This window comes from Oenanthe melanoleuca, chromosome 12 (assembly GCF_029582105.1).
Source record: "Oenanthe melanoleuca isolate GR-GAL-2019-014 chromosome 12, OMel1.0, whole genome shotgun sequence".
In the NCBI taxonomy this organism is placed as follows: Eukaryota; Metazoa; Chordata; class Aves; order Passeriformes; family Muscicapidae; genus Oenanthe; species Oenanthe melanoleuca.
The window spans coordinates 3889560-3911120 of NC_079346.1; the positions used below are offsets into that span (position 1 = coordinate 3889560).

Genomic DNA, 21561 nt, shown 5'->3' on the forward strand with positions numbered 1-21561 from the left:
CCCGACCTGGGGACATGAAAAATGTAGATCGGCAGTTGTGACACGCGCCGGGTGCCTTATCTGCAGGAACAATTTGATATTTGGCAGGAAAAATTCCTCTGCCTTTGAAAACCACTAATTGAATCCCCATTATTGGCTTTTATGTTCTGTGATTATGCCATGAGTTCCTCTGTGTGGTTGCTACGAGCAGGGAAACTCAGGCTCTTCAGCCGGAACGTATTAGAAAATTAAAAAAAAAAAAAGGAGGTAAAGTTCTCATGTCAGTAGAAGATACACTGTTCATCTTTTTAGCTAAGCAGGTTTTAATCACAACAACCATTTTTTTCCCTAGGATCTATAGATCAGTGGATTTCTTTCCTCAGTTGATTGACTCTTAACTGCATAAACAGCTGTTATAAACTTCCTCTCTTTAATCATACAGCAGAAGCTTATTGAATTTAATATGCAAGAAGCAAGCTCCTCAATAAGAAATGTCTTTAACAGAAATAAACTTGGGGTTTTGCACTTTAATTTCCTGTGATAACTGTCACAGATACTGTTAGATAAGAGGTTTGGGGAGTTAATCTGTATTTTGGGGGGCCACTCTTTCACTTTACATATAGCACTTTAATAGTCATATTGACTTCTGAATCCAGTGCAATCACAAATGAATGATTGAAGAAACAGGATATTGTGTTGCTGTAAAAACTGTACCCTGGTGCTTGGAATCTCTCTTAATCCAGACAGCTCTGTTGTTCTCAAACAACTTCACATGAGCAGGTATTATGAATAGGTCCCATACATGCTGTTCCATCAGCTCGTTCTATTTTTCCTGCCCCAGCCTCCATTTAAGATTAATTCCTTCAACGGATGGAGCTAAAAATGGTCCTTGGAAGTTAGCTTGGTTTTTAGTGGCATGGTTTTCGTTTCATTCAGATCCCGCACAATTTTGTACATTTTCAGCCCTGGTCTAGAAGCTCTTAAGTTCAGGAAAACTTTCTGTGATTGCTGCTTTGATTCTTCCCTGCAGTTGGAAAACATGAGCAGTGTTCAACTTTGCAGCTTCCTTACTATCCAGAAAGGAAATTAACTTTCCCTGATTTAAGATCCTTTTAGACCTGCCTGTCTTTTGCTGCTGGAGTTGTTCCAGTAGGGCTTTTCAGCAGCTGCAGGTGTGGGTGCTAAAGTAAAAATCCTATTTAGTTCCAGCAGCAGAGGGAAGTGGAGGGAGGAGTGGAAGAAGGCAGCAGGCAGTCCTGGCTGTATCTCCGGTGAGCCTAGTTTTGGGAATTAGCTTTTGGCATCCCAAAAAATGCAGTCCCAGGAGCCAGTGCAGACACAGAAGAGCAGCAGAGAGGCTGAGCTGCAGATTCTCAGGCTTGTAGAAGGGTACTGTGTGTCCCAGGCAGGCAGGTGCCACTTGGAAACCCCTCCTTGGACACCTTGACCTTCTGCAGGTGTCCAAGTCCTGCTTCATGTAAAGGGAAAGAAAAACTTCACCCCCACATCCACCAGCACCAGCAAAAGAGACAACTGGTTGGAGTAGTGCAGGTTTTTGTGCTGGAGACTGCTCAGATTTCTGCCAGCCCCCAGGAACAGCAGGGATGAAAATGCAGCTCTGGGATTGGCATGATGGGAAGCCCACAGGGCGCAGAACGAGCACAAGGGGCTAATTGCAGAATCAGAATAATTTGAATATATATGTGCTGATTTGTGCTCACCTTCAGCTAATGCTTAGGGGGCGTTTAGGTCACTGTTCCCCAAGTTTAGTGTCAGGGTTTGGTGTGGGCAAGCTTCCCTGAGCCCTATTTCAAAAACACAGGAAAGTGCAAGAATAAAGACCTTTAAAAAATGAACCTCGTTCCCAAAATGCAGTATGGCAGAGCCTGAGCAGTTATTAAAATAACAAACCCTTTCATTTACTACATTCAAGCATGTTCAGGGTAATTTTTCTGCAAAAGTGGCTTGCATACAAATATTTTTAACAAGGTAAATATATAATCTTACAATAATAGCTCCTAATTTTTCTGTTAAGCTGATTGCTGGGGGAACACTGTGAACTGGTTCTGACAGGTCAGAGGCAAAATGTCTGTTTGCTTTTATATTTTGGAGTAATTTGCTGGCACTGAGTCACAGCCATAAGGCACAGCCTGCAGGTGTGGCTCTGACACGTTGGGGTATTGTTCAAATAAAACTGTTAGATAGCAAGTATCCAGAGGCAGGGGAAACACAATTCTTTTCTGGCATGAACTCCTTAAATAGGTGATCACATGGAAAATAGAAAATGAGAGCAGCACTTCATGGATGTCTTGTAAACAGTCAGCTTCTCTGTCTCAACATATCCAGAAAGAACCCTGTCCCACATCCTTAACTTACCAGTTGCAAATGGACTTCAAGGAAACAAGAACAGTCTGTAAAGTATTTCTCCAACATTAAATTTATTTAAAGCAAAACACAAATATTCCTGCTCAACCCTGTCTTTAGAGACTATTTACAAACTCGGAGGACTCCCTTTGCTGGGCTTTGCCGTGTGCGTTTGATCAACTGCTGTATGAACCACAAGATCAGCTTTCACTGGGGGAAATAGCGTTATTATTCTTACATTTTGCTCCAGACTTGACAGTGTTCCCATTTTCACAGGAAACTGCCTGAGTTACCCAGATGTGGGCCAGCAGCCCTGTGTCGGGTTGCACTAGTGCAGCACCCACCAGCAGTTGCTGAGCTGGCTGATTTCAGCTCATAAGGTGTGGGGCGTTTACATGTTTTTCCTCCACCTCAAAATCAGGGATTCTGCCAAAAATGGCAACAGTACTGAAATCTGGAAGAGGTGGGAAGGGGAAAAAAAACCCATTAAAAAATAAGAGCAGAAAGAAGAAAATAAGGGCAGGAGGAAGCAGGCCTGATGGACAGGTTGACTTTCTGGTGGATTTCTTCCTTGCTGAGAGGAAAAGCATATTCAGGGTTTATTGTTTCATCAGTTCAGAAGCAGATTGATGTGGAAAAGCTGAAGTGCCTGGATCAGGCATCTACAGCCAGGGGAGATGTGTTTGCAGTTCAGCATCTGCTGAGCAAAGGCAGTTCAAACCCCAAATATTACACTCCTACTGGGGTGGGAGTTTGGGGACTGCACTGGGCATGGCAGGGAATTGGAGAAGGAGCAGAAGACTCTTTGCCTTCCCCTCTGAGCACACACACCACTGCCTCCTGATTTACATGACAAATGCTCTGTTCTACCCTTTGTTTGCACTGTGATTTAGACATTCAGTACTAGAGCTCCCTTTAACCACCCAGACCCCATGTTCATGAAAAAAAAAACAGAGGATGATGTTGGAAGGAAAAAAAACTGTCATCTCCTGGTTGCCTAGACCCAGGCCATGTGTTTGGCTGGCTTTGTGCCTGCTAACGAGTCAACCAGATTGACTGAATCAATGGTGCCAGTGGGGATGGAGTTTGTTCGCCTGCAGATTTTCAGCAAATGGTTTCTTGTGTTTTTCCTGTTTCCCAAGCCCCTTTCAGCAGTGCTGGGAGCAAGCTCCATGTACAAATTCCTATGAATTCAATGAACAATGGCTTTGTAGAATCACAGATTGGAAAAAACCTTTAAGACCATGGGGTCCAACTGTTGCAGGGTGTTTGCTCAGGAAACTCCTGAAACGGGGATGAAGCATAGCACTCCATTTGAGCAGTAACAAGGCTCAAATGGCACCCTGGAGCAGGGACAGAAAAGCCAAGAGCTTGCCATGCCTCAGTGAGGTGTCTCACTGTGTCTCAGCACGTTGGAGGTGTTGCCCATGTTCATCCTTCCCAGCACGGAGCTGCAGGGTGGACATTTGGCCATCGGATGCCACAAGCACGGGTCCCTCTGGGTGATGAGCTGTGGGGATATTATCACTTTGTTTCAGAGAGCCCTCCTCATGTTTTCACTTGGCAGAGGCTCAGATCAGTCACTGCAGTAGTCTGCCAGAAATAGGAGCCAACTTCCATATAAGAGCAAGCCGTGGAGGCAGGAGTTGGTGCCGGCCGGCCGGTGGGGTGCTGCCGGCCCGTGCTCTGGGTGTGGAGGGAGGTCCAGCACCTGAATCACATTAGCCCAGCTGTGGGAAACCACAGCAACACCAGCTCCTGCGCCTCACAGCTAAATCCAGTCGACTGTACTTGCATAAAATCTTTTCTGTTCTTTTTAACTGCTTTCTTTTCCAGGAGGGGAGAAATTTCTCTTTGCAGGGCGTGTATATTTGTTTTGAAAAAGTCTAAGCAATGTTCCTCTTGTGTTCTGTATGAAATGTGCTGTATTCTACAACATGCATGCTTAAAATTGTGGCTGTTCTCAGTCACTCTGGGGATAATTGATAAGAATAACGTGAATTTTTAATCTTGGGTTTAAGCTTTCATATTTATTTTGTCTTTGCAAAATAAGATGTAAAGAGCTGGGGAAAGGGTGCGGGGAGGGGAAGGGGCTTAACATTGCAAAATGAGAACTGTCAAGCTGACTGTGCTGCTGCTGTTCTTGGACAATGATGAGCATTTTCTCATGGAAGGTTTTTGAATGTTTTCTCTTTTATACTTGCTGCAGAATGCAGTGCGTCATAATCTTAGTCTTCACAAGTGTTTTGTGCGAGTAGAAAACGTTAAAGGGGCAGTATGGACAGTGGATGAACTAGAGTTCCAAAAACGAAGGCCACAAAAGATCAGTGGGTATGTCCACCATGTTTGAACTTCTTAGCCTAGCTCGGATCATGCTTACAGTTTAACGTAGAGGCTTTTGGCTGCTAGCTGGTGTTAGACCAACCACAGGTGGTTTCGCATTGTCTCAGTTAAGGGAAACCAAGACAAACATCTCATCACTACTGTTTGTATGCCCACCAGTACCCTGACCCTGCTTGCTTGGTGTTTGTTGCATCACATGCTAGTAGCTTTTAGGTGGCAATGCATATTAACCCTCACAAACCATTTGCTTATGCTTATTGCATTTTATTTTCTTTTTCCTTTTCCCTGTATTTGATGTCTGTTCTGTCCCCGATCCCGTGTCCCTTTGTTTCCACTTCATCTCCTTTGCTGCTGCTCTTGTCCCAGGGTGCCATTCGCACCAACCTCTCACTGCATAAGTGCTTTATCAGAGTAGAGGATGAGTTTGGGTCCTTTTGGACTGTTGATGATGAAGAGTTTAAACGTGGCCGTCATATTCAACGAGGCCGTCCTCGAAAATACTGCCCTGATGAAAACTTTGGCGAGCTTGTTGCACAGTAAGAGCTTTTACTTGCTTTAATTTTTTTTTCTGCTGTTGCTTTGCTTTGCATGATTTACCCATCTCATGTAGACTTGCATTTCACAAAATAGTGTCATCACCTTTGCTGCTAAAGAAACTAAATTTTTGGTTGTTATGTGTTATTTTGTGTGTCCTGCTCTGATAATCCAAACGCCTGTAGTAAAAACTCTACTCTGACATGTTTGTTAAAGCATTTATTTATAGAGCAATGTAGACTAAGATAATTATCCACACTAGCACAGATATACTGCTGTAAACGTGTCAGGAAGGCAGATATGTGCCAGGAAAGGTTTCAGATAAGTTTTAATTCTGATATTTTTCCTTTGCTTCCAATTGTATGCTTTGTTTTGCAACTCCTAATCAGAAAAAGTAAGGTACTTACAGGACAGAAATGCTGAATTCACTTTAAAGAGTTTGAAAATGCAGTGAGACCAGCTGTAAAGATTATCAACAGGCCGTCATGTGCCTACAACAGCCATGCACCAGTATTCCTGGACTTCCCAGAGGGATTTTCTTAGACCTTTACTCGAAGGCCATCTCTCCTGGACAGCTGATCCTTGCTGGTCCCTGTGCAAGGAGCTCAGTTAAGACTCTGCTCATCATAATTTATTCCCACGTGAATAAAATTAAAATAAAAGCATGCCCAGTGAGTGATAAAAATTTTGGGAGATATTTTACATGGGCGTTTTTTAGTTTCTGTTTCATGATTCTTAAATTTTTCTTTATCTCCTGATAGAACCAGTGATTTTGGGATACCTCCTAAAGAGAGAGCCCATGTGGTCCCCGTTCCTTTTCCTCAAATCTGACCCTTTATGTAAAGTTGACAAAAATGGGGGTCCAAAGTAGCACACCAGAATATTTTTTACTAAAAATGGCCTTCAGGGCAGCGTGGTGGTTTCTGTGGGCCCCCTGCCCTTGAGCCTCCATGCCCACGGGCTGCTTGGGGCGATGGTGTGGGCAGCCCCTCACCTGGTCATTGGCATGGCAGGAAATGACATGGATCAAATAAATCCCCTCTCTCCCCCTCCACTGGGAGAGACTCTGCTGGCAGCGACTTGGAGAGTCGTTTGGATGAAGCATTTAAAATGTCCCGTGATCTTTTGACCACTGCCTCCTCACCATGGACCTTCACGTGGTAACGGGCTCCCAGACACGACGAAAACTGGAGAGTTTCTCCTGAAGGCAGCTAAAATGAGCAGAGATGCCAAGATGAGCCACTAACGCAGGGTAGTAGAACACATGGCGAGGTAACGTCAAGAGATAATGATGTTCCTTATTTAGTAAAGGCAAATATGATAACCACAGCCGAAAACTCAGATATTTTCTTTAAATTTAAAAAAAAAAAAAGGAGAGAAATGAAAGTATGGAAAACCAGTCTCAGCTCTAGTTTTCTGGTGGGGGAGGAAGCATTACGTGCTTGAAACGCTCGCACAGAAGTTGGTTGCATTTAACTCTCCTTTTTATGTTTTTCTTATGCAGTAACCCTTCTCTTATTAAAAACATACAGACCAGCCACACCTACTGCACACCTCTCAATGCTGCTTTACAGGTAAGATTAATGACTGTAGCAAATATGCAACAGAGGCGTGTGTCTTCCCCACTCATTTCAAAATATATTAGCCTTGCTCTAATTAGATATTAAATTTTAATTCCGTTAAACTTTTTTCTTAAGTGCATAAAGCATCATAGTCCCTGGAGGCAAACACATATCAGGCTGCTTCAGCATTAGCTAGATGCTTAGCATTTTGAATATTGTGGCAAAAAAATTAAAAGTTCACTTATTAATATTTATCAGCAGTATCATAATTTCCATCCTCTTATTTCAGAATTTCACTTGAGGCAAAAATACCACAAGTGTAATTACTCTAGCACAGCTATTAATGTGCTGAATGATAGGATACTGCGGCACGTGACCTTCTATTGTTCATGGCTTTAAAGAGAAAGCAGATCATTTTTCCCCCTTTTCTTTTAAGGGCTATTTTTGCATATCTTCCTATTGTTGGTAAAAAATAAACGGTGCAATTCCTATAGAAAATAAAAGATCGTTTTTATTGGTTTAAACTGTAACCGTAAGACAAAAATTCAGTTTTTTCACGATGCAGAAATACACAAAGTGTGGGTGCAGAATTAATAACTTGCAGCCTAAAAATGTCCCCGTCTTCAGCCCTTTTTCCTGTGCCCTTTTTCCTCTTTCAATGAATTACTGAGTCAATCTCAAAAACCCCAGGTAAAGTCCATGTTTGCTGTGTAAACCAAAGATACAAATGCATTACCATGCCCTGATTTGTAGTGGGGTCTGTGTGTTTGTGTGGGGGCTCAAACCTGGTTTACATGTTATGAATTAATCCAGGAGGCAACACCATGCATGCTTGCACCCAAGTGGCTCTTGGAGGTCAGTTCTGAAGAAGTTCACTGATGGCCATGGGTATTTACTTTCATGTTTTATTGAAGGTTTAGCACACTTGTCTTTTCAGAACCAAGAAACAAATTATTAGGAAGAAAATGATGTTTTGCCTTTCTTCTATTTTTTTGAGTTCATGCAGTAACTCCTGCAAAGCCCAGGAAAGCATGTTTAAATGAAGCAACTGTAAATACCATTCATTAGTAACTTATTTTCCCTTGAGTCTTGTGAAGTGTGATTTTTAAAGACTGCTTTGTCTCCTGAATAGTATTAAGATTACAAGCACATTTTACATTCATGAGGCTGAAAGGCAAAAATGAAATGATCCTGCATTTCTTCACATTGTTAACTATGTGACTAATTTCAATTAATATGCTTATCATATGGAACTGTTCGTGTTTTATTTCTGAAACACGTGTCGTTGTCGTCATCTCCATCCATTCTTGTCTTTTGTGGTAACCTCCAAATTGTTTCCATTCCCCACTTTTCCTGAGAGAGCCACGTCCTCAGGCCCCCCCATAGCTGAGTTGATGGAGAGAGGAGCCTGAGCCAGATTTGCTGCCACTGTCACCCCTCTAAGAAATGGGGATGAATAATAACCATTGCACTGAGACAGTTCCTCTTTTAGGGTGAAAATACACCAGCAGGTTCCACACTTCTCTCCCTGCCACTGAATTTCTGGATAAATAACTCAGGTGGCCACTGACGTGAGGGCAGTTCAGACCTCACTCAGGCAGCAAATTCCTCCAGGACACAAGGCTGCCTTACCTGCCAGGTCCTACATTCAGTCTAATTAATAATTGATGAGCAGTGTTCCCTCCAGCTTTTGTGGGCTCTGGGAAGGCCTGCCCCTTGCACTTCCCCTGAGCACGGTGGGGTCTGCACAGCAGGCTGTGTGCTGCTGGCATGGCAGGCTCTGGTTTCTTTTCCTGTGCGGTGGCAGAGCCTCCCTTCTCCTTCACCCAGACCCTGCTGACATCTCCTCTGTCTGTTTTCCCTCGTGGCCAGGGAGAAGAAGCAGCTCTCTCCCCCCTCTGTCTGTGGAAGGTATGGGGACTCCAGGTCTCACCAGTTCTCTCTTTTGCCAGTGGGTCAACAGGGGCTCCCAAAACACCCCCTCCCTTATTACTGTCTTCCTAGCAGATAGTCCCAGTGTCCCTCCTCTCCCCCAGTAAATTACTTTACTGCAATTACAAGTTATCACTGTGGGTGAAGAACTTGAGTTATTATTTTGCCAAGTGCAGGAAATGTGAACCATTCTTTGCATCCCCTAATCACAATGAGTTTGCCGGTTGTTGAATCAAGAAGATAAAAATAATCCTCCTCGTTAGAATGGCTTTTGTAATCACCTGTGACACATAGGGCTGCACATGGAGAGGTCAGTGTAAGGAAGAATAAAAGGGGCCATGCTCCTGGAGATGCTGCAGTGAGGGCTGGTCCTGCCCTCCCTTCCCATCCCATCTCCCCCCCGGCTCTGGCTGTGCTGGGAAGAACTGCCGGCTTGGCACCAAGCGAGGAGTTTTCTGTCCCATGAGTTAGGAGCAGGCAAGAGCCTTTGGTGAGGATCCATTTGCATGGATTCCCCTCCCACAGGCCAGGTTTGCATCATGCAGACCCAGCCCTATGGATTTTTTTGCTTGGCCACTGCAGCCAGCTGACCTTTTCCCAGATCAGGTCAAGCTGCCCAGCCGGCGTCTGTGTCTGCCCGGCGCTGAGAGAGAGCCATGGATGATGTCAGCCAGATCCGGCTGGGATGGGTGAAATGGTTAAATGTCCTTCCAGTCCCTGGGCGCTACAGCCTCGGAAAGCTGTGCCTCCCACCCCTGTGCCTCCCTCCCATTCCAGTGCCTCCCATCCCCACCAAGCACTGGGCTCCTCCGGGGCTCGGGGTTTCTGTGTTCCCACCGCTGCTGCGCCGGGCCGGGACTGTGCTGTCAACATGAGCTAATGCTGACACACAGTAAATATTAACAGGCAGAACGGTGGGAATCAGAAGGAAAATATTTAACAGTTCATTCTCTTCCTACAAAGATTTCCATTTAGAAAGTTAACTCCAGTGTGCCGCTGCTCTGTGTTTCCTTAGAACAAAGGGGAAAATCAAAATGAAATAGTCAGACCTGTAACAGCTAAGGTAACAGTTGAGTTGCTGAGGTTTAAGAAATTCCACGTGGAGTGGTTCAGCTCTCAGGTAGATTGGTGCAGCTCTGATCCAGTTAGCGCTGATGGCAGCCTCACACATGTCCCAAGGAAAACCAAACTTGGTGATTCTGCATTCCTGATTGGTGTGCAGCTCACTCCAATGGGGAGAACTTACCAGATGAGCCAGTTTCAATTTTTTCCCCATTTCATTAGAAACAAAGCCCAAGCCTAAGCCACAAAAAATACCCCAAAGTCCCAAACATAATTTGATGAAGCAAAAATAGGGAAAGGGCGTTTTCTTTCTTCTGTGTAATTCCAAGTAGGGAATGGAAGTCTCCATCCTCTTATAAGCCAATACAGCTATGAATCCTTAAACCTGGATCTAAACAATGTTAAATTTCCCTTGATGGAACCAGGGTAATACCTATGGGAAAGTACAATATTTTAAAGAACCTGTAATTGCAAATAATGTAAATGTGGAGAATGTTTTGGAACTAATGTGTTGTGCAGTGTATAAAACATTAGTCATGGCTCTTCATGGATTTGTTTGTGTCCTTGGCAGGCTTCAATGGCTGAGAACAGTATACCTCTATACACTACTGCTTCCATGGGAAATCCCACTCTGGGCAATTTAGCCAGTGCGATGAGGGAAGAGCTCAATGGTGCAATGGAGCATACGAACAGTAACGGGAGTGACAGCAGTCCAGGACGTTCCCCTATGCAAGCGATGTAAGTACGGCAGAGGCGCCTGCTGGCCCCAGCTCCTGTCCTACCTGTCTGCTCAAGGGTGACTCTGGAGACTCCTGGCTCCTTCCTGAGCTTCATGGATGGAGCAGCAGGAGCAGCCGTCTACCTCCATCTGGGGGCATGCGTAGTGTGGTTGGAACATAAGAGAGCCATTTATCGGTTTCTGCATGAAACTGATCAGCTCAATCCAGTCCAAGGACACAGGGCTATAAAACTGTTCACTTTTTTGCAGTTCTCTTCTTTAAACCTTGCAAAACGTCATATGCAGCTATGTTTCTTGGAGAAAACCTGTGCTTTCTCTCCCCTTTGGTTTACACGATGAGCACGGCCCGTGGGGCAGAGCTGGGAAATGGGCTTGTTCAGCTGGTCCAGAAAAAACCACTCAACACAGAACAGTCTTGCTAAGCATTGACATGAAGGCCTGTGTGATTTATAGATTGCTCTTAAAATATCAAAAGGAGAGCTAATAGGGGCATTATGGCAACAGACGGCGGTGTAATGAGCGCGTCTGTAACCACACGAAGTGGCGGGGGCTCGACGCGAGCAGCACCCGGGCAGCGGGCGGGCGCAGGAAAGGGTAAGGCAGGAAGGGTGTGATGCCCCGATGGGTGTGTGCGGTATTTATGGGGTGACAGAGGGAGTTTGCAAAGCTGTAAACTCCCCCCTCCCCTCGCATCACGCGCCGGGTAAGTGCCGGCTGGCGAGGAAGCCGGAGTTCACAAGTCCTGTCGTTGCCGAAAGCTCGGCGGAGCACTTGGGTACCTGTGAGTGACCGTGCTGCCCGTCTGCCCCCCTGCTCCTTAAAGCAGCCTGTAAAATTACTGGCTGGCTTACCAGGGCTCATGTTACACGTTAAAAGGAGAACTAATTTGGAGTCTTTCACTTCAAAGTAATTTGAATAAGGGATTTACAAAAGTAAGTCTAAATCAAAAAGTAGAAAAAACATTAACCTAATACCACGGTAGTAATTAGTTGTGAAACTAATTAGCATTTAATGGCAAAAAAGTTTCCCACCTGCATAATGTGTTGTCAGAGGGGAGGGGGCACGAAGGAATCTGAGGCTCTGGATACTTTGATATCGCAGTGTTTTAAATCAGTGCATAAAGTGCTTTGAAAAAAAAATCTTTAAAGATGGCAACATTCATTTTTAATTAATAATTAATTTAAACATTGTCTTTTACCATTTACTTCAAAACATTCAAATAATGTGTTTAGCTTTTCCAGTGATTGTTTGTGCAGTATTAATTATCTCTCCCAAAGTAGCATTGCATGACACACTTTCCGTCTCTCTCAGACGGATTCATCTCCAGGCAGTTTTAGTCACAATTTGTTATCCTCTGCCTGTGACCACGCAGGGCTGGCGTGAAGGAGGAGTGGAGGGACATGACTTTTCTCAAGAAACAAGACTTCTCCCAAGGGTTTCTCCTGGCCTAACAGACAAGGATGAACGTTTATGATGTTGCGTTAATCCAAGTAATTATTTTTTTGCAAGTTCAAGGCTAGTGCAGTTCATGCACTTCTCATTTCACCTAAGGTTTCCTTGTCTTTGAATAGACTGAGAGGAGGGAAAAATAACCAAGTTGAAACAGGCTAGGATATCTTCCAGAACTGTGCATAGCTGTGGCCTTTGTTGCACTTAATAATCATCTCTTAGCACATTGATACCAAGGTGAGAGGCACAGAACAAATAGTGGAGAGAGAGGAGGTCGGGGGGAGTGATGCCTCATTTTCATTATTCACCAGAAAATCCAATTTTCTGTTGTAATATGGAAATGATTGTTTCCTGAGTGTTTTCATTTTCTCAGAATTGATAATATATGTGTCCTCTGCTGAACATTTCTTTTTGCTTAAGTAAAATGTGGCTGGGTGATGTTCCAATACCAGCCTCAGAGCTTCCCCGTTATAATAGTGTTTCTAAGTAGTTTGAGGGGATCCAAAGCCAGAACACCATTCACACGTCACAGGGTTTTCCCTGTTTACTAAATAAAATCATGAGTCAACAGCGACTTTACAGACGCTGTGAAACCTTTCTATTTTCCATGCTCCTGCTTTGTTAACAGCATGTTCGGTTTTTTTTCTCAGAACAGATTTCCTTGTCATAATGCAAAATTTTTTTAAACCATTTCAGTGTATTAGAAGAAATCAAGTTTTAAACTTTATTGTAAGGTTTAAAGGACCTTGTTAACATGACAGCTAAGAAGTCTAACACTTTAGCTGAAGTCTTATTACCTCTCATTCGTTTCCTTTTTATGACACATTGAACCACAGCTAGGGTGGGTTTTTTTTTTTTCCCTTCTCTCTCCCTCCTTTTGAAACACTAGAAAGTAGTCGCATAATTACAGCTTGGGGACATAACACTTTCATCCTGATATGCTCCAAAGGTAGCCACAAAGCAAACTACTCCATGCTGTGTGCACCACCAGAACTCAGTGGCTTTAAACAACAGTCACTTTATTAAAAACTCCTCTGTTCCCAGAGTGGACAAACAAAAGAATTACTCAGATGTGAAAAGAAGGGGAATCTGTGTTCAGCAAGGTTATTTATTGTTAACCCCTTCTGGAGTCCCAGGCATCTACTTAAAAGGAATGTGCTGAATTTCTGCTGCTGTAAAAACAGAAATGGGAAACCCTTTCTTTTCTTTGCCTTCTTTCCTCCCCCTCTTCCTTTTTCTTGTTGCTTAACCCAGCATTTACCTTTTCAGTAATTCAGCAGACTGAATTCTTCAGTTTCTAAGTGAAGTTTTCCATCCCCATTTTGAGGATTTGGTGAGATGATAAATAGAAATTTAGACTTAACTTGAGAGGATATGAAAGTCTCCCTTTGCCTTCAAGATTATTTAAGCTTATTTATTTCAGTTGCTCAGAAATCATTGAGAAAAATCACAGATTCGGCAAGGTTTCTTCATCACATGCCATGTTGAGATTACAGCTGACAGAATACACAAGGAGTTGGAATTTTTTGGCATTGTTTTCCTTGCAGCTCTCTCCCTGGGGCTTGTGTTACCCAGATAACCTCCTCATTTAGGGGATGGAGGTTTTGCCAAGCTTCCTGTCTGATGTTTGAGCTGCTGGGGGAGGCTGGTGTGACTCTGCTCCCTGTGGCTTTGTGGCCCTCTCTGGCTTTGTCTCACCCAGGGTCGAGCACAGCTTTTCATAACTTCTGTTGCTTCTCACACCTCAAGTTTTGTTTTTGACCTCTGGGAGTCACACCAAACCTCAAAGAGAACTTCAGTTAAAACCACCTGGTTTCACCTGGTTTCATAATAAAGCCAGAAAAGGGGCAGTTTGATTTGGAAAGGTTTGGGGACCTCTGAATGAGCTTTCACAGCACTTTGAGTGGTTGTGAGCACCTGTCTAACCTGCTGGCACCTGAGGTGGTGGGGATGCCTTGGGACACTGGGCAGCCTTTGGAGAAACTCCAGTCCGTGTACCAACCTCTCCACTGCATGTGACATGTGCTCTCCTCCCCACTTTGAAAGTTGCCCTTCTGTGTTTTCAAAAATAATACTTAAAAAAAAAAAAAATCAGCCCAGCAGCATCATCATCAAAACCAGAAAGCAAAAAAGCAAGACTCAGACATTAAAACAGCAGTAAAAAAGATCACTGCCATAAAGGCCGAGTAGCACAGGCTTTATTGGGCTCTCAGTGCAGCCTCTCTTTCCCCTTTTTCTTCTGTTTTTCATTTCATGTTTTCTCCCAAGTGAGGGGCCCCACAGGCTATTCATAATGTAAGTTTTTCTAGTTTCAGGTATTCAGCATAGTTTAATACTCAGGCCATGAGCTACTGGGACAGGTAGCATGTGCACACCTCCAACATGACAATCTGTTTGCGAGACTTTTTATATGTTTATGCCAATTCTTAACCTTTGATACTTGAATTTCCTTCTTCCAGTCTTTTCTTCACCCCTCTTTTTTCAGTAGTTCAAGTAAAGCTGTATGAGCTGTGCTCTGAGTGTATAATTTTTTCAAAAATTATGTGACATGCAGAGGAACCTTTTTTGCTCCCAGAGATGTGTTGATACTGGATTGGGAGGGAAAAGGTGTGTGTACATGGATACTGCATCACTTCTCCCCAGTGTTCCTCTGGATGGGTTGGAAGTAATACTTAAGTATTGATCCAGCACTTTACAACTCAAAAAGTTGAAACAAGCAGGGACTTGAAAGGCATTTGCAGCTCACATTAGAATTGTCTGTAGTCAGCAAGTTGGATGCTTCCTAAACTGATCCAGGCTCAAGCCTAAATAAAGAAATAGGATACAGGGGTACAACTGGCTCACTTGAAGTAGGCAAGGCTAGCTTTGGTCTGTCAGTGGGTGCTGAGTACATTTTCCCTGCTCAGTGATTTATCCTTGCTGTCTGTCCATGCAGTGGAGTACAAGCAGTGTTGTCGTTATTATCCACACAAAGCATAAAATACAATGCAGCTATTTTAAATCATTTTAAAGCAAAGCTGTGCAAGCAGAGGAAAAGTTCTTACAGTGAAGGTGTGTGCTTCAGGATGTGTGTTCATGTTTGATGTGTGAAAGGGTTAAATCAGCCTGCACAGAGAAAAAAGCAAGAGTCTTGGAGGTGGATATAAACTCAGTGAGAGAGTGGGACTTGAACTCATTAACACTTTATTTTAAGGGATTGCCTACATCATCAATTATTTAGGAAGCAAACAGGGTCTCCATCGCTGTGTCGCATTATTAATACTTGGTAATGTCAATAAAATCCTACTTTCCTATAAAGTCCCACCAACAAGACACTATTGACTCACATGGCTACTTTACATTTCAAAAGCTGCTGAACAAAAAAAAAAAAAAAAAAAAAAAAGAGGTAAAAAAAGGTAATTTGTATTTGTATAGGATTTGTTGTAAATATGATTTACGAACAACATTTTTCAATTGTTATCATACCCGTTTTGAATGACCAAGCCCCATTCCCTTGTGGGTTATTCATGTGCTTTGCTGTAATGAGAAATTTGGCAGATCTCATCTCTTTAGTACATCCTTGTGCCCACCATGAGCTGGGGATCATGTTCTGCCTTGTTTACAGCTGACAGTGTTATTATTCTCGTTAGGACTGTGCTTTCTTATCATATTGTTGTGTTGAGCGAGCCTTTTCCTCTCTGTTTGTGTTTCCTGGCAGGGCTTTTCTTCCCTTATTGACAGTTTGTAAAAATATGCATTAATTTGGAGTTTAAAGCATGTATCATGGTGTCTCTTTGCTGTGTTTGCTTGAAGTTGATTAATGATAGAACCTCACTTGGGGTCGTCCTCTGGAGAGTTGTCTCACAGGTTCTGCATGTTAACGAGGGACGCTGCACACACAGCGAGGATGATTAGCCCGGCCTTGGCAGGCCCCTGCCTTCCCCCTCGGATGCATATTCCACTTATTTATCCAAAGATCATTTTAACTTAATGTGTCAGCTGAGAGCGTTTTCTCTCGATCCCAAGACGGAAACCCTATCGAGGTGCTCCTCCCAGAGTGTTTTCCCAGGGAAGCTGAGTGCTGCCTGCCCGGCTCAGCCTTCATGGGATCTTAGAATCATTAAGCTTGGAAAAGCCCTTTAGGATCGTTGAGTCTGGCCATTAACTCAGCACTGCCAAGCCCACCACTAAACCATGTTTTAAGTGCCACATCCACGTGTTTTCTGAAGGTTTGTGGATGCAGCAACTGCATCACTCCCCTGGGCAGCCTGTTCCAGTGTTTGGTCACTCTTTCCATGAAGAAATTCTTCCTAATATCCAACCTAAACCTCTTGTGGGGCAACTTGAGGCTCTTGTTCTGTTGATTGTTACCTGGGAGATAGTGCTTGGCTTGGCTTCTGTGACCAGCACAGGTATTGAGGGTCTTCTCCTTGGTGACCTGGAGCTCTCAGATCTGGCCCTCCAGGTCTGAACCCCCAAACCACCACCTCACCTTTCTCCCCAAACCACCCACACTGTCAAAACCATTTTTTAATGAGTAACTTGCTGATTGTCTGTTGTTTTGTTTTCCCAGGCACCCCGTGCATGTCAAAGAAGAACCATTAGACCCAGATGAAAATGAAGGCCCACTATCCTTAGTGACAACAGCCAACCACAGTCCAGATTTTGATCACGACAGAGATTATGAAGACGAACCTGTAAATGAGGACATAGAATGAGTATGTCTGACATCGTTATCCTGAGAATGAAGATTGGAAGAACACGTCAAACTTAGCTGTGAAATCTCTCCATTATTGTACAGTCTGGAGGATTCTCAGTCCACTTTGACAACTATGAAATATGTTAACTCTTAGTGCCATCAAGTATCCCATTTGGGAGTATTTTTGATTTTTCTACTTTTTGTTGAAAAAAGGAATTTGTACTCTGTGCATTGGATGGACTTGTTTGGTACTTGGGATTTTCCTCTCTTACAGTCAACATCAGTGTTGTAAATTTGCTAAACTGATTCACTTGCATTTAGCAGCCAGCTGTGGACTGCAGGTCCTGCCAATTTTGGACACTTGAGGACATCAAACTGAGCATGTACACCTGAACTGCAGATCAAGTCTTTGCCCAGATTTTAAGGATTCCAATGGACAACATATTTGCACAGTACTGCATGTTGATTATCACTGCCTTTACTCCATTTTTTTTTTTTTTTGTTTCGTTGGTTGGTTTCTTTATTTTTTCTTTTTTTTTTTTTTTTGCTTCCATTTGGGATGGGGAAGGCCTGTGTGTGCACGTGTGTGGGTATGTGTGTGTGCGTGTGAGCGTGTATATCGGGGAGGGGTTCAAAGAAAAAATTATCCCAAACTTTTTAATGTATTGCTTTTATTCCCCCGCCCCACTTCTCCTCTACCATTTTAAGTTCTGACCTCAGGCCTCATCTGGGCCCAGGGCCTCTCAGAGGCTTCAACGTTTTCTGTACTTTGTGATGAATGTTAATAGGTGTTTTTATTATACGAAGCTGAATGTCATTGAATCGTTTGTAGTTTTTTCTGTCATTCATTCCAGTTTCCTTCAGATGCCACCATGTTTTCTTTAGCTATGGAAAACATTCCATTTCGGTGTCTCCTTTTTTGTTGTTGTTGTTTTTTGAAAAGGTCCCAAATGCTGCACGATACATGTGGAAGGGTTGTCCAACGGAGAGAGAGGAACGGAGTACTGCAAGAATGAGAATGAATGACAGATGAACATAGAAACACTGTAGGAAGCAACACAGATTCATTCCACAAAGCAGTATTTTTAATATATTCTTGTTTTGTTTGGGTTTTTTGATTTTTTTTTTGTTTGTTTGTTTTGGTTTTTTGGCAGCAACGGTGAATATTAGCAAATGCCACAAAATTGAACAGCACAAAGAAACATATGCAGCACCAACAGAGTTCACTTTTAGTAGAGAATGAATAGTACAGTGGCAGGTTCTCGGTTGTTTAACACGAGTTCTAATGGGTCAACAAATCTTTCTGGAATATCTAAGATTACCGAGATGGGCACCTAAACATTTATTATTACAACTTTATTTTTTTTTTCCTATTATTTTTTTACATTTGCATTTGCAAATAGTGGTTGGAAAGATGACTTCATTAAATTGTTACTGTACGTGGTGATGTTTCACGGTTAAGCATCAGTTCAGGATTGCTTGGTGGCGTTAATCTGTTTGAATACAAATTAGATTTCAGATTGAACTTGTTACGGGAGTTAATAAGGACGGGGCCCCACTAATGCTAAAGTGTTAATTTTCAGCTGTGCAAATCCAGTACTGCAGTTAGGATTGTTATGCAATATTACACCAGCCAGTATGGAAACCTCGCCGGAGGAGTCGGAAGAGTTGGGAGAGAATTGGCGCCGGGGCTTGTTAGGCAAAACTGGCAAAGCTCTGCAAAGCAAACACGACATACAAAATCTGTTGCCATAGGTCAGTAAACCTCAGTCACCAAACACCTAAACATTTTCATTCTGCAACCACTTTTCTGTCACTCATTTATTTATGTAGGACTGTAGCTTTTTTTTATTATTTCGAAAAGCCTTTCAGAGCTTAATTTATATTCTTCTTTGTACCTTTTTTTTTTTCCTAAAATTACCAAAGATATTACACAAAGGTAAATTATGTTCTCTGTTATATGCTTTATCTTATGAAGCCAAATATCCTCTTATTGTTGATCAAAGGAGGTTGAAGAATTTAGAGGGAAATGACAAGATGTGGGCTATTGCTAACCTGAGAGGGAAACTGCTCCTTTATTCTAGAAAATTTAGAAGGCCAAGTAGATATCTGAACCAAAGTTGTTACTTTTTATTTGCAATTCTTTACAGTGACCAAAATGAAAGTCTGTAAAGAGGAATTGAGGAGAGCTTTTGAGGTTAAAACTAGGAATCAGTGTTACTGGGGGAGCTATGAGAAGGGAGCTGAAGAAAGCAAAGACACAATTATTTCATGGAAAATTAGACTATCAGATAAAGGAGACAGTTTAGTAAAACACAGAAGAGGACAGAAGAGCTCCCACAATTTAACTGGACGACATAATGGTATTTCTAGAATTAAAAGAAAAAAACATTTTTTTGGTCTTTGGTTCTACAGATTGTGTGCCACTTCTGTTCCGGGACTGTGCTGGGATGACTGCTTTAATTTTGGTTGATCTTGGCACATTTTACTCAGTTTTGTTTAGTTTTTGGTCAGCATTTTTCATGAGGAAATAACACTCCTGTCCACTCATAAGCTTTGGTACAAGCAATTTTATTGGCAGTTACTTTTATAAAACTCAACTCTGCTTTCTGTTTCAAAAAGACAAGGAAAAAAAAAAAAAAAAAAAGAAAAAAAGGGCAGTCTGTGGTCATTTGGAAACATTTTTTAAAATTTTGTTATTTTATTTGGGTTTTATTTTTTTTTTAGTTTTGGTTTAAATTATATCCAGGCAGCTTCGTGACGTGCCGGCGGTAGCCAGACAGGGATCATGAGAATTGAGCTCTGTGCTTCGAAACTGAGTGGTTTGCTGGTTAGTTCGGTATTCAGAAGGGGGATAAAAATCTGGTAGATTAGTTCATTCTCAGCATGTGTAGCTAGACATGAGTAAAGATAACAGCATGAGAAACTGTTAGTACGCATACCTCAGTCCAAACTGTTAGGGAATGAGTAAATAAAAAATACATTTCACTCAGTTGCACTTAGTTGTATGTCTTGCATGCTTAGTCTAAAGACTGTAGCAAAAATAAAAAAAATTAAAAAAAGAGAAAAAGAAACAAAAAATTAGAGTTTAACATATCTGGCAGGTGTTGCAGCCTTGCAGAAGAACCAACTGAAAATCTCAGGCTTTACATCAAGCAAACTTCACTATGATTTTTACAATTCTGATTCTGTATCCCTTTGGATATACAGTTGCTTCTTTAGGGAGGGGTTTATTATGTTGTACATATATATCCCACTGTGTCTGTGTGAGCCTTTGTCTTTTGGGGGGAGGGTGGGGAGGGAGGAAAAGGTGGAAAGGTCCTTTTTTTAGATATCGTTCCTCAAAAGGAATAAATGCAGACCTGTTTGTCAAAACACCTTTTGCTTTTTGTGCAACTGCTTTATATTAACTATACTAAAAAATAGCTTTGAAAAAAAAAAACTACTGTATGTAATGGAATTGCAGAATACGCTGCACATGTATTTTATTTAGTTATCCTTGCTTTAAGAATATTGGATGACATTTGCTGACATGTGGGAGAAAATCCCTGACTTTTTTTTTCAGCTTTTAAATTGTAACATAGTTGACAGATTTTTTTTTTCTCCTGTTATCATTGATCGAAGCATTTTTGTACAGTTTTGTGTTTAAGCTGGTTTTTTTGATACTTTCCCACCCCTTCTGTTATCTTACCACTGCCTTTTCTGGCTGTCTTAAACAAAGTTCATATATTTGAAAGGAAAAAAAAAAATCGTTTAAAAAAAAAAATGTTTTTCTCCTGCTGCAGTAAATATTTTGCATGATGAATTCCAGGGTCACACTTTCAAAGTTTATCAGTGAAGTAGTGATTAATAATGGGGAGTGTCAAACTATTGAACTTTTTGTATAAAAAAACAAAAAAAAAACTTTACAAGGTGCCAAGATGTAAAGACAATTTGTTACATGTTTTTTTTCTCAAAGAAAAGCGTACATTATGAAAGTAGTACCATGTATCAGGTAAATCGCTGTCAGGAATGAGAGTCAAAGCCTTCCTTGTCCACAAAAAAAAAAAAAAGTTTGTAAATGTAAAACCTGTTAGGTTTCTGCATTCAACTAGAAGTGAAATGAAGAAAAAAAAAAAAAAAAATCAAGGCTTATGTAGAACAAGTGACCACAAAAAAAATGACCTTTTTTTGATTCTCACTCGCAAGAGTCCCGCTGCAGGTCCTGCACCTCCCCTTTCCTGGAGCTCAGCTTCAGGGAGAGACCAGGGCAGGGATGCTGGTTCTACAAATATTGCAGATCATTAGATATTTTATATATATACATACATAAATATATATATATATAAAGTTTTTTAAAATAATTTTGAACTATTGTAGTTTTCAGATCGCCAATAATCTCACGTTCATTATAGCATGGAAAAAAGAAAACCAAACGTGTTTAAACTCTTTTGAAATCCTTTGGTACCTTTGGTTAATGAACTCAGAGTGATTTTTTAGATGTTTCAGAAGTCATTTAGTATTCTAGTCTTGCGAGGTGAATTTGCAGTTCAGGACTGCATTTTAATGGGCCCAGAACAGGTAACCAAGTATCTTCTACCCATAAGCCTTGATGAAAATGGTACAGTCCAGACTGTTAGCATGGTGCTTCGTGTGTATGTGCTGCCAGTAACAAGATTTTTTTTTTTTTTTTTTTGATAAGGCATAAAAGAAACTCATTCCTTACATCAACTGTAATTCCATCATTCCATGTCTGTTGATACAGACAATAAAAAATGTTGTGTAGTCAGTACTAATTACTGACATTATAGCATTCTCAAATGCAATAAAAATGCTGGTTGTTCACACTGGTAATGCAAGTTGCCATGTCCGAAGTTCTTTTGTTGTTCCCCCCTCACGGTGGCTCTGATGTCACATCCCATGGTCCCTGATCCATGGGC

General features: G+C 42.0%; 1 protein-coding gene across 22 annotated transcripts in view; it reads left to right on the forward strand.

Annotated features, from left to right (window-relative positions):
* The window catches only part of FOXP1 (forkhead box P1), a 378724-nt gene extending 357244 nt beyond the window's left edge, over positions 1–21480 (forward strand). For 21 of the 22 annotated variants that reach the window (XM_056501914.1, XM_056501924.1, XM_056501927.1 and 18 more), the window contains 4 exons: positions 4553–4674; positions 6725–6794; positions 10348–10514; positions 16517–21480. In XM_056501914.1, coding sequence (XP_056357889.1) covers positions 4553–4674; positions 6725–6794; positions 10348–10514; positions 16517–16661 — 504 coding nt within the window. In that variant the 3' untranslated portion in view covers positions 16662–21480. Of the gene's footprint in view, positions 1–4552; positions 4675–6724; positions 6795–10347; positions 10515–16516 lie in introns of those variants that run through there. The other variant, XM_056501936.1, reaches the window with a different exon arrangement.
* The last annotated feature ends 81 nt before the right edge of the window (positions 21481–21561 follow it).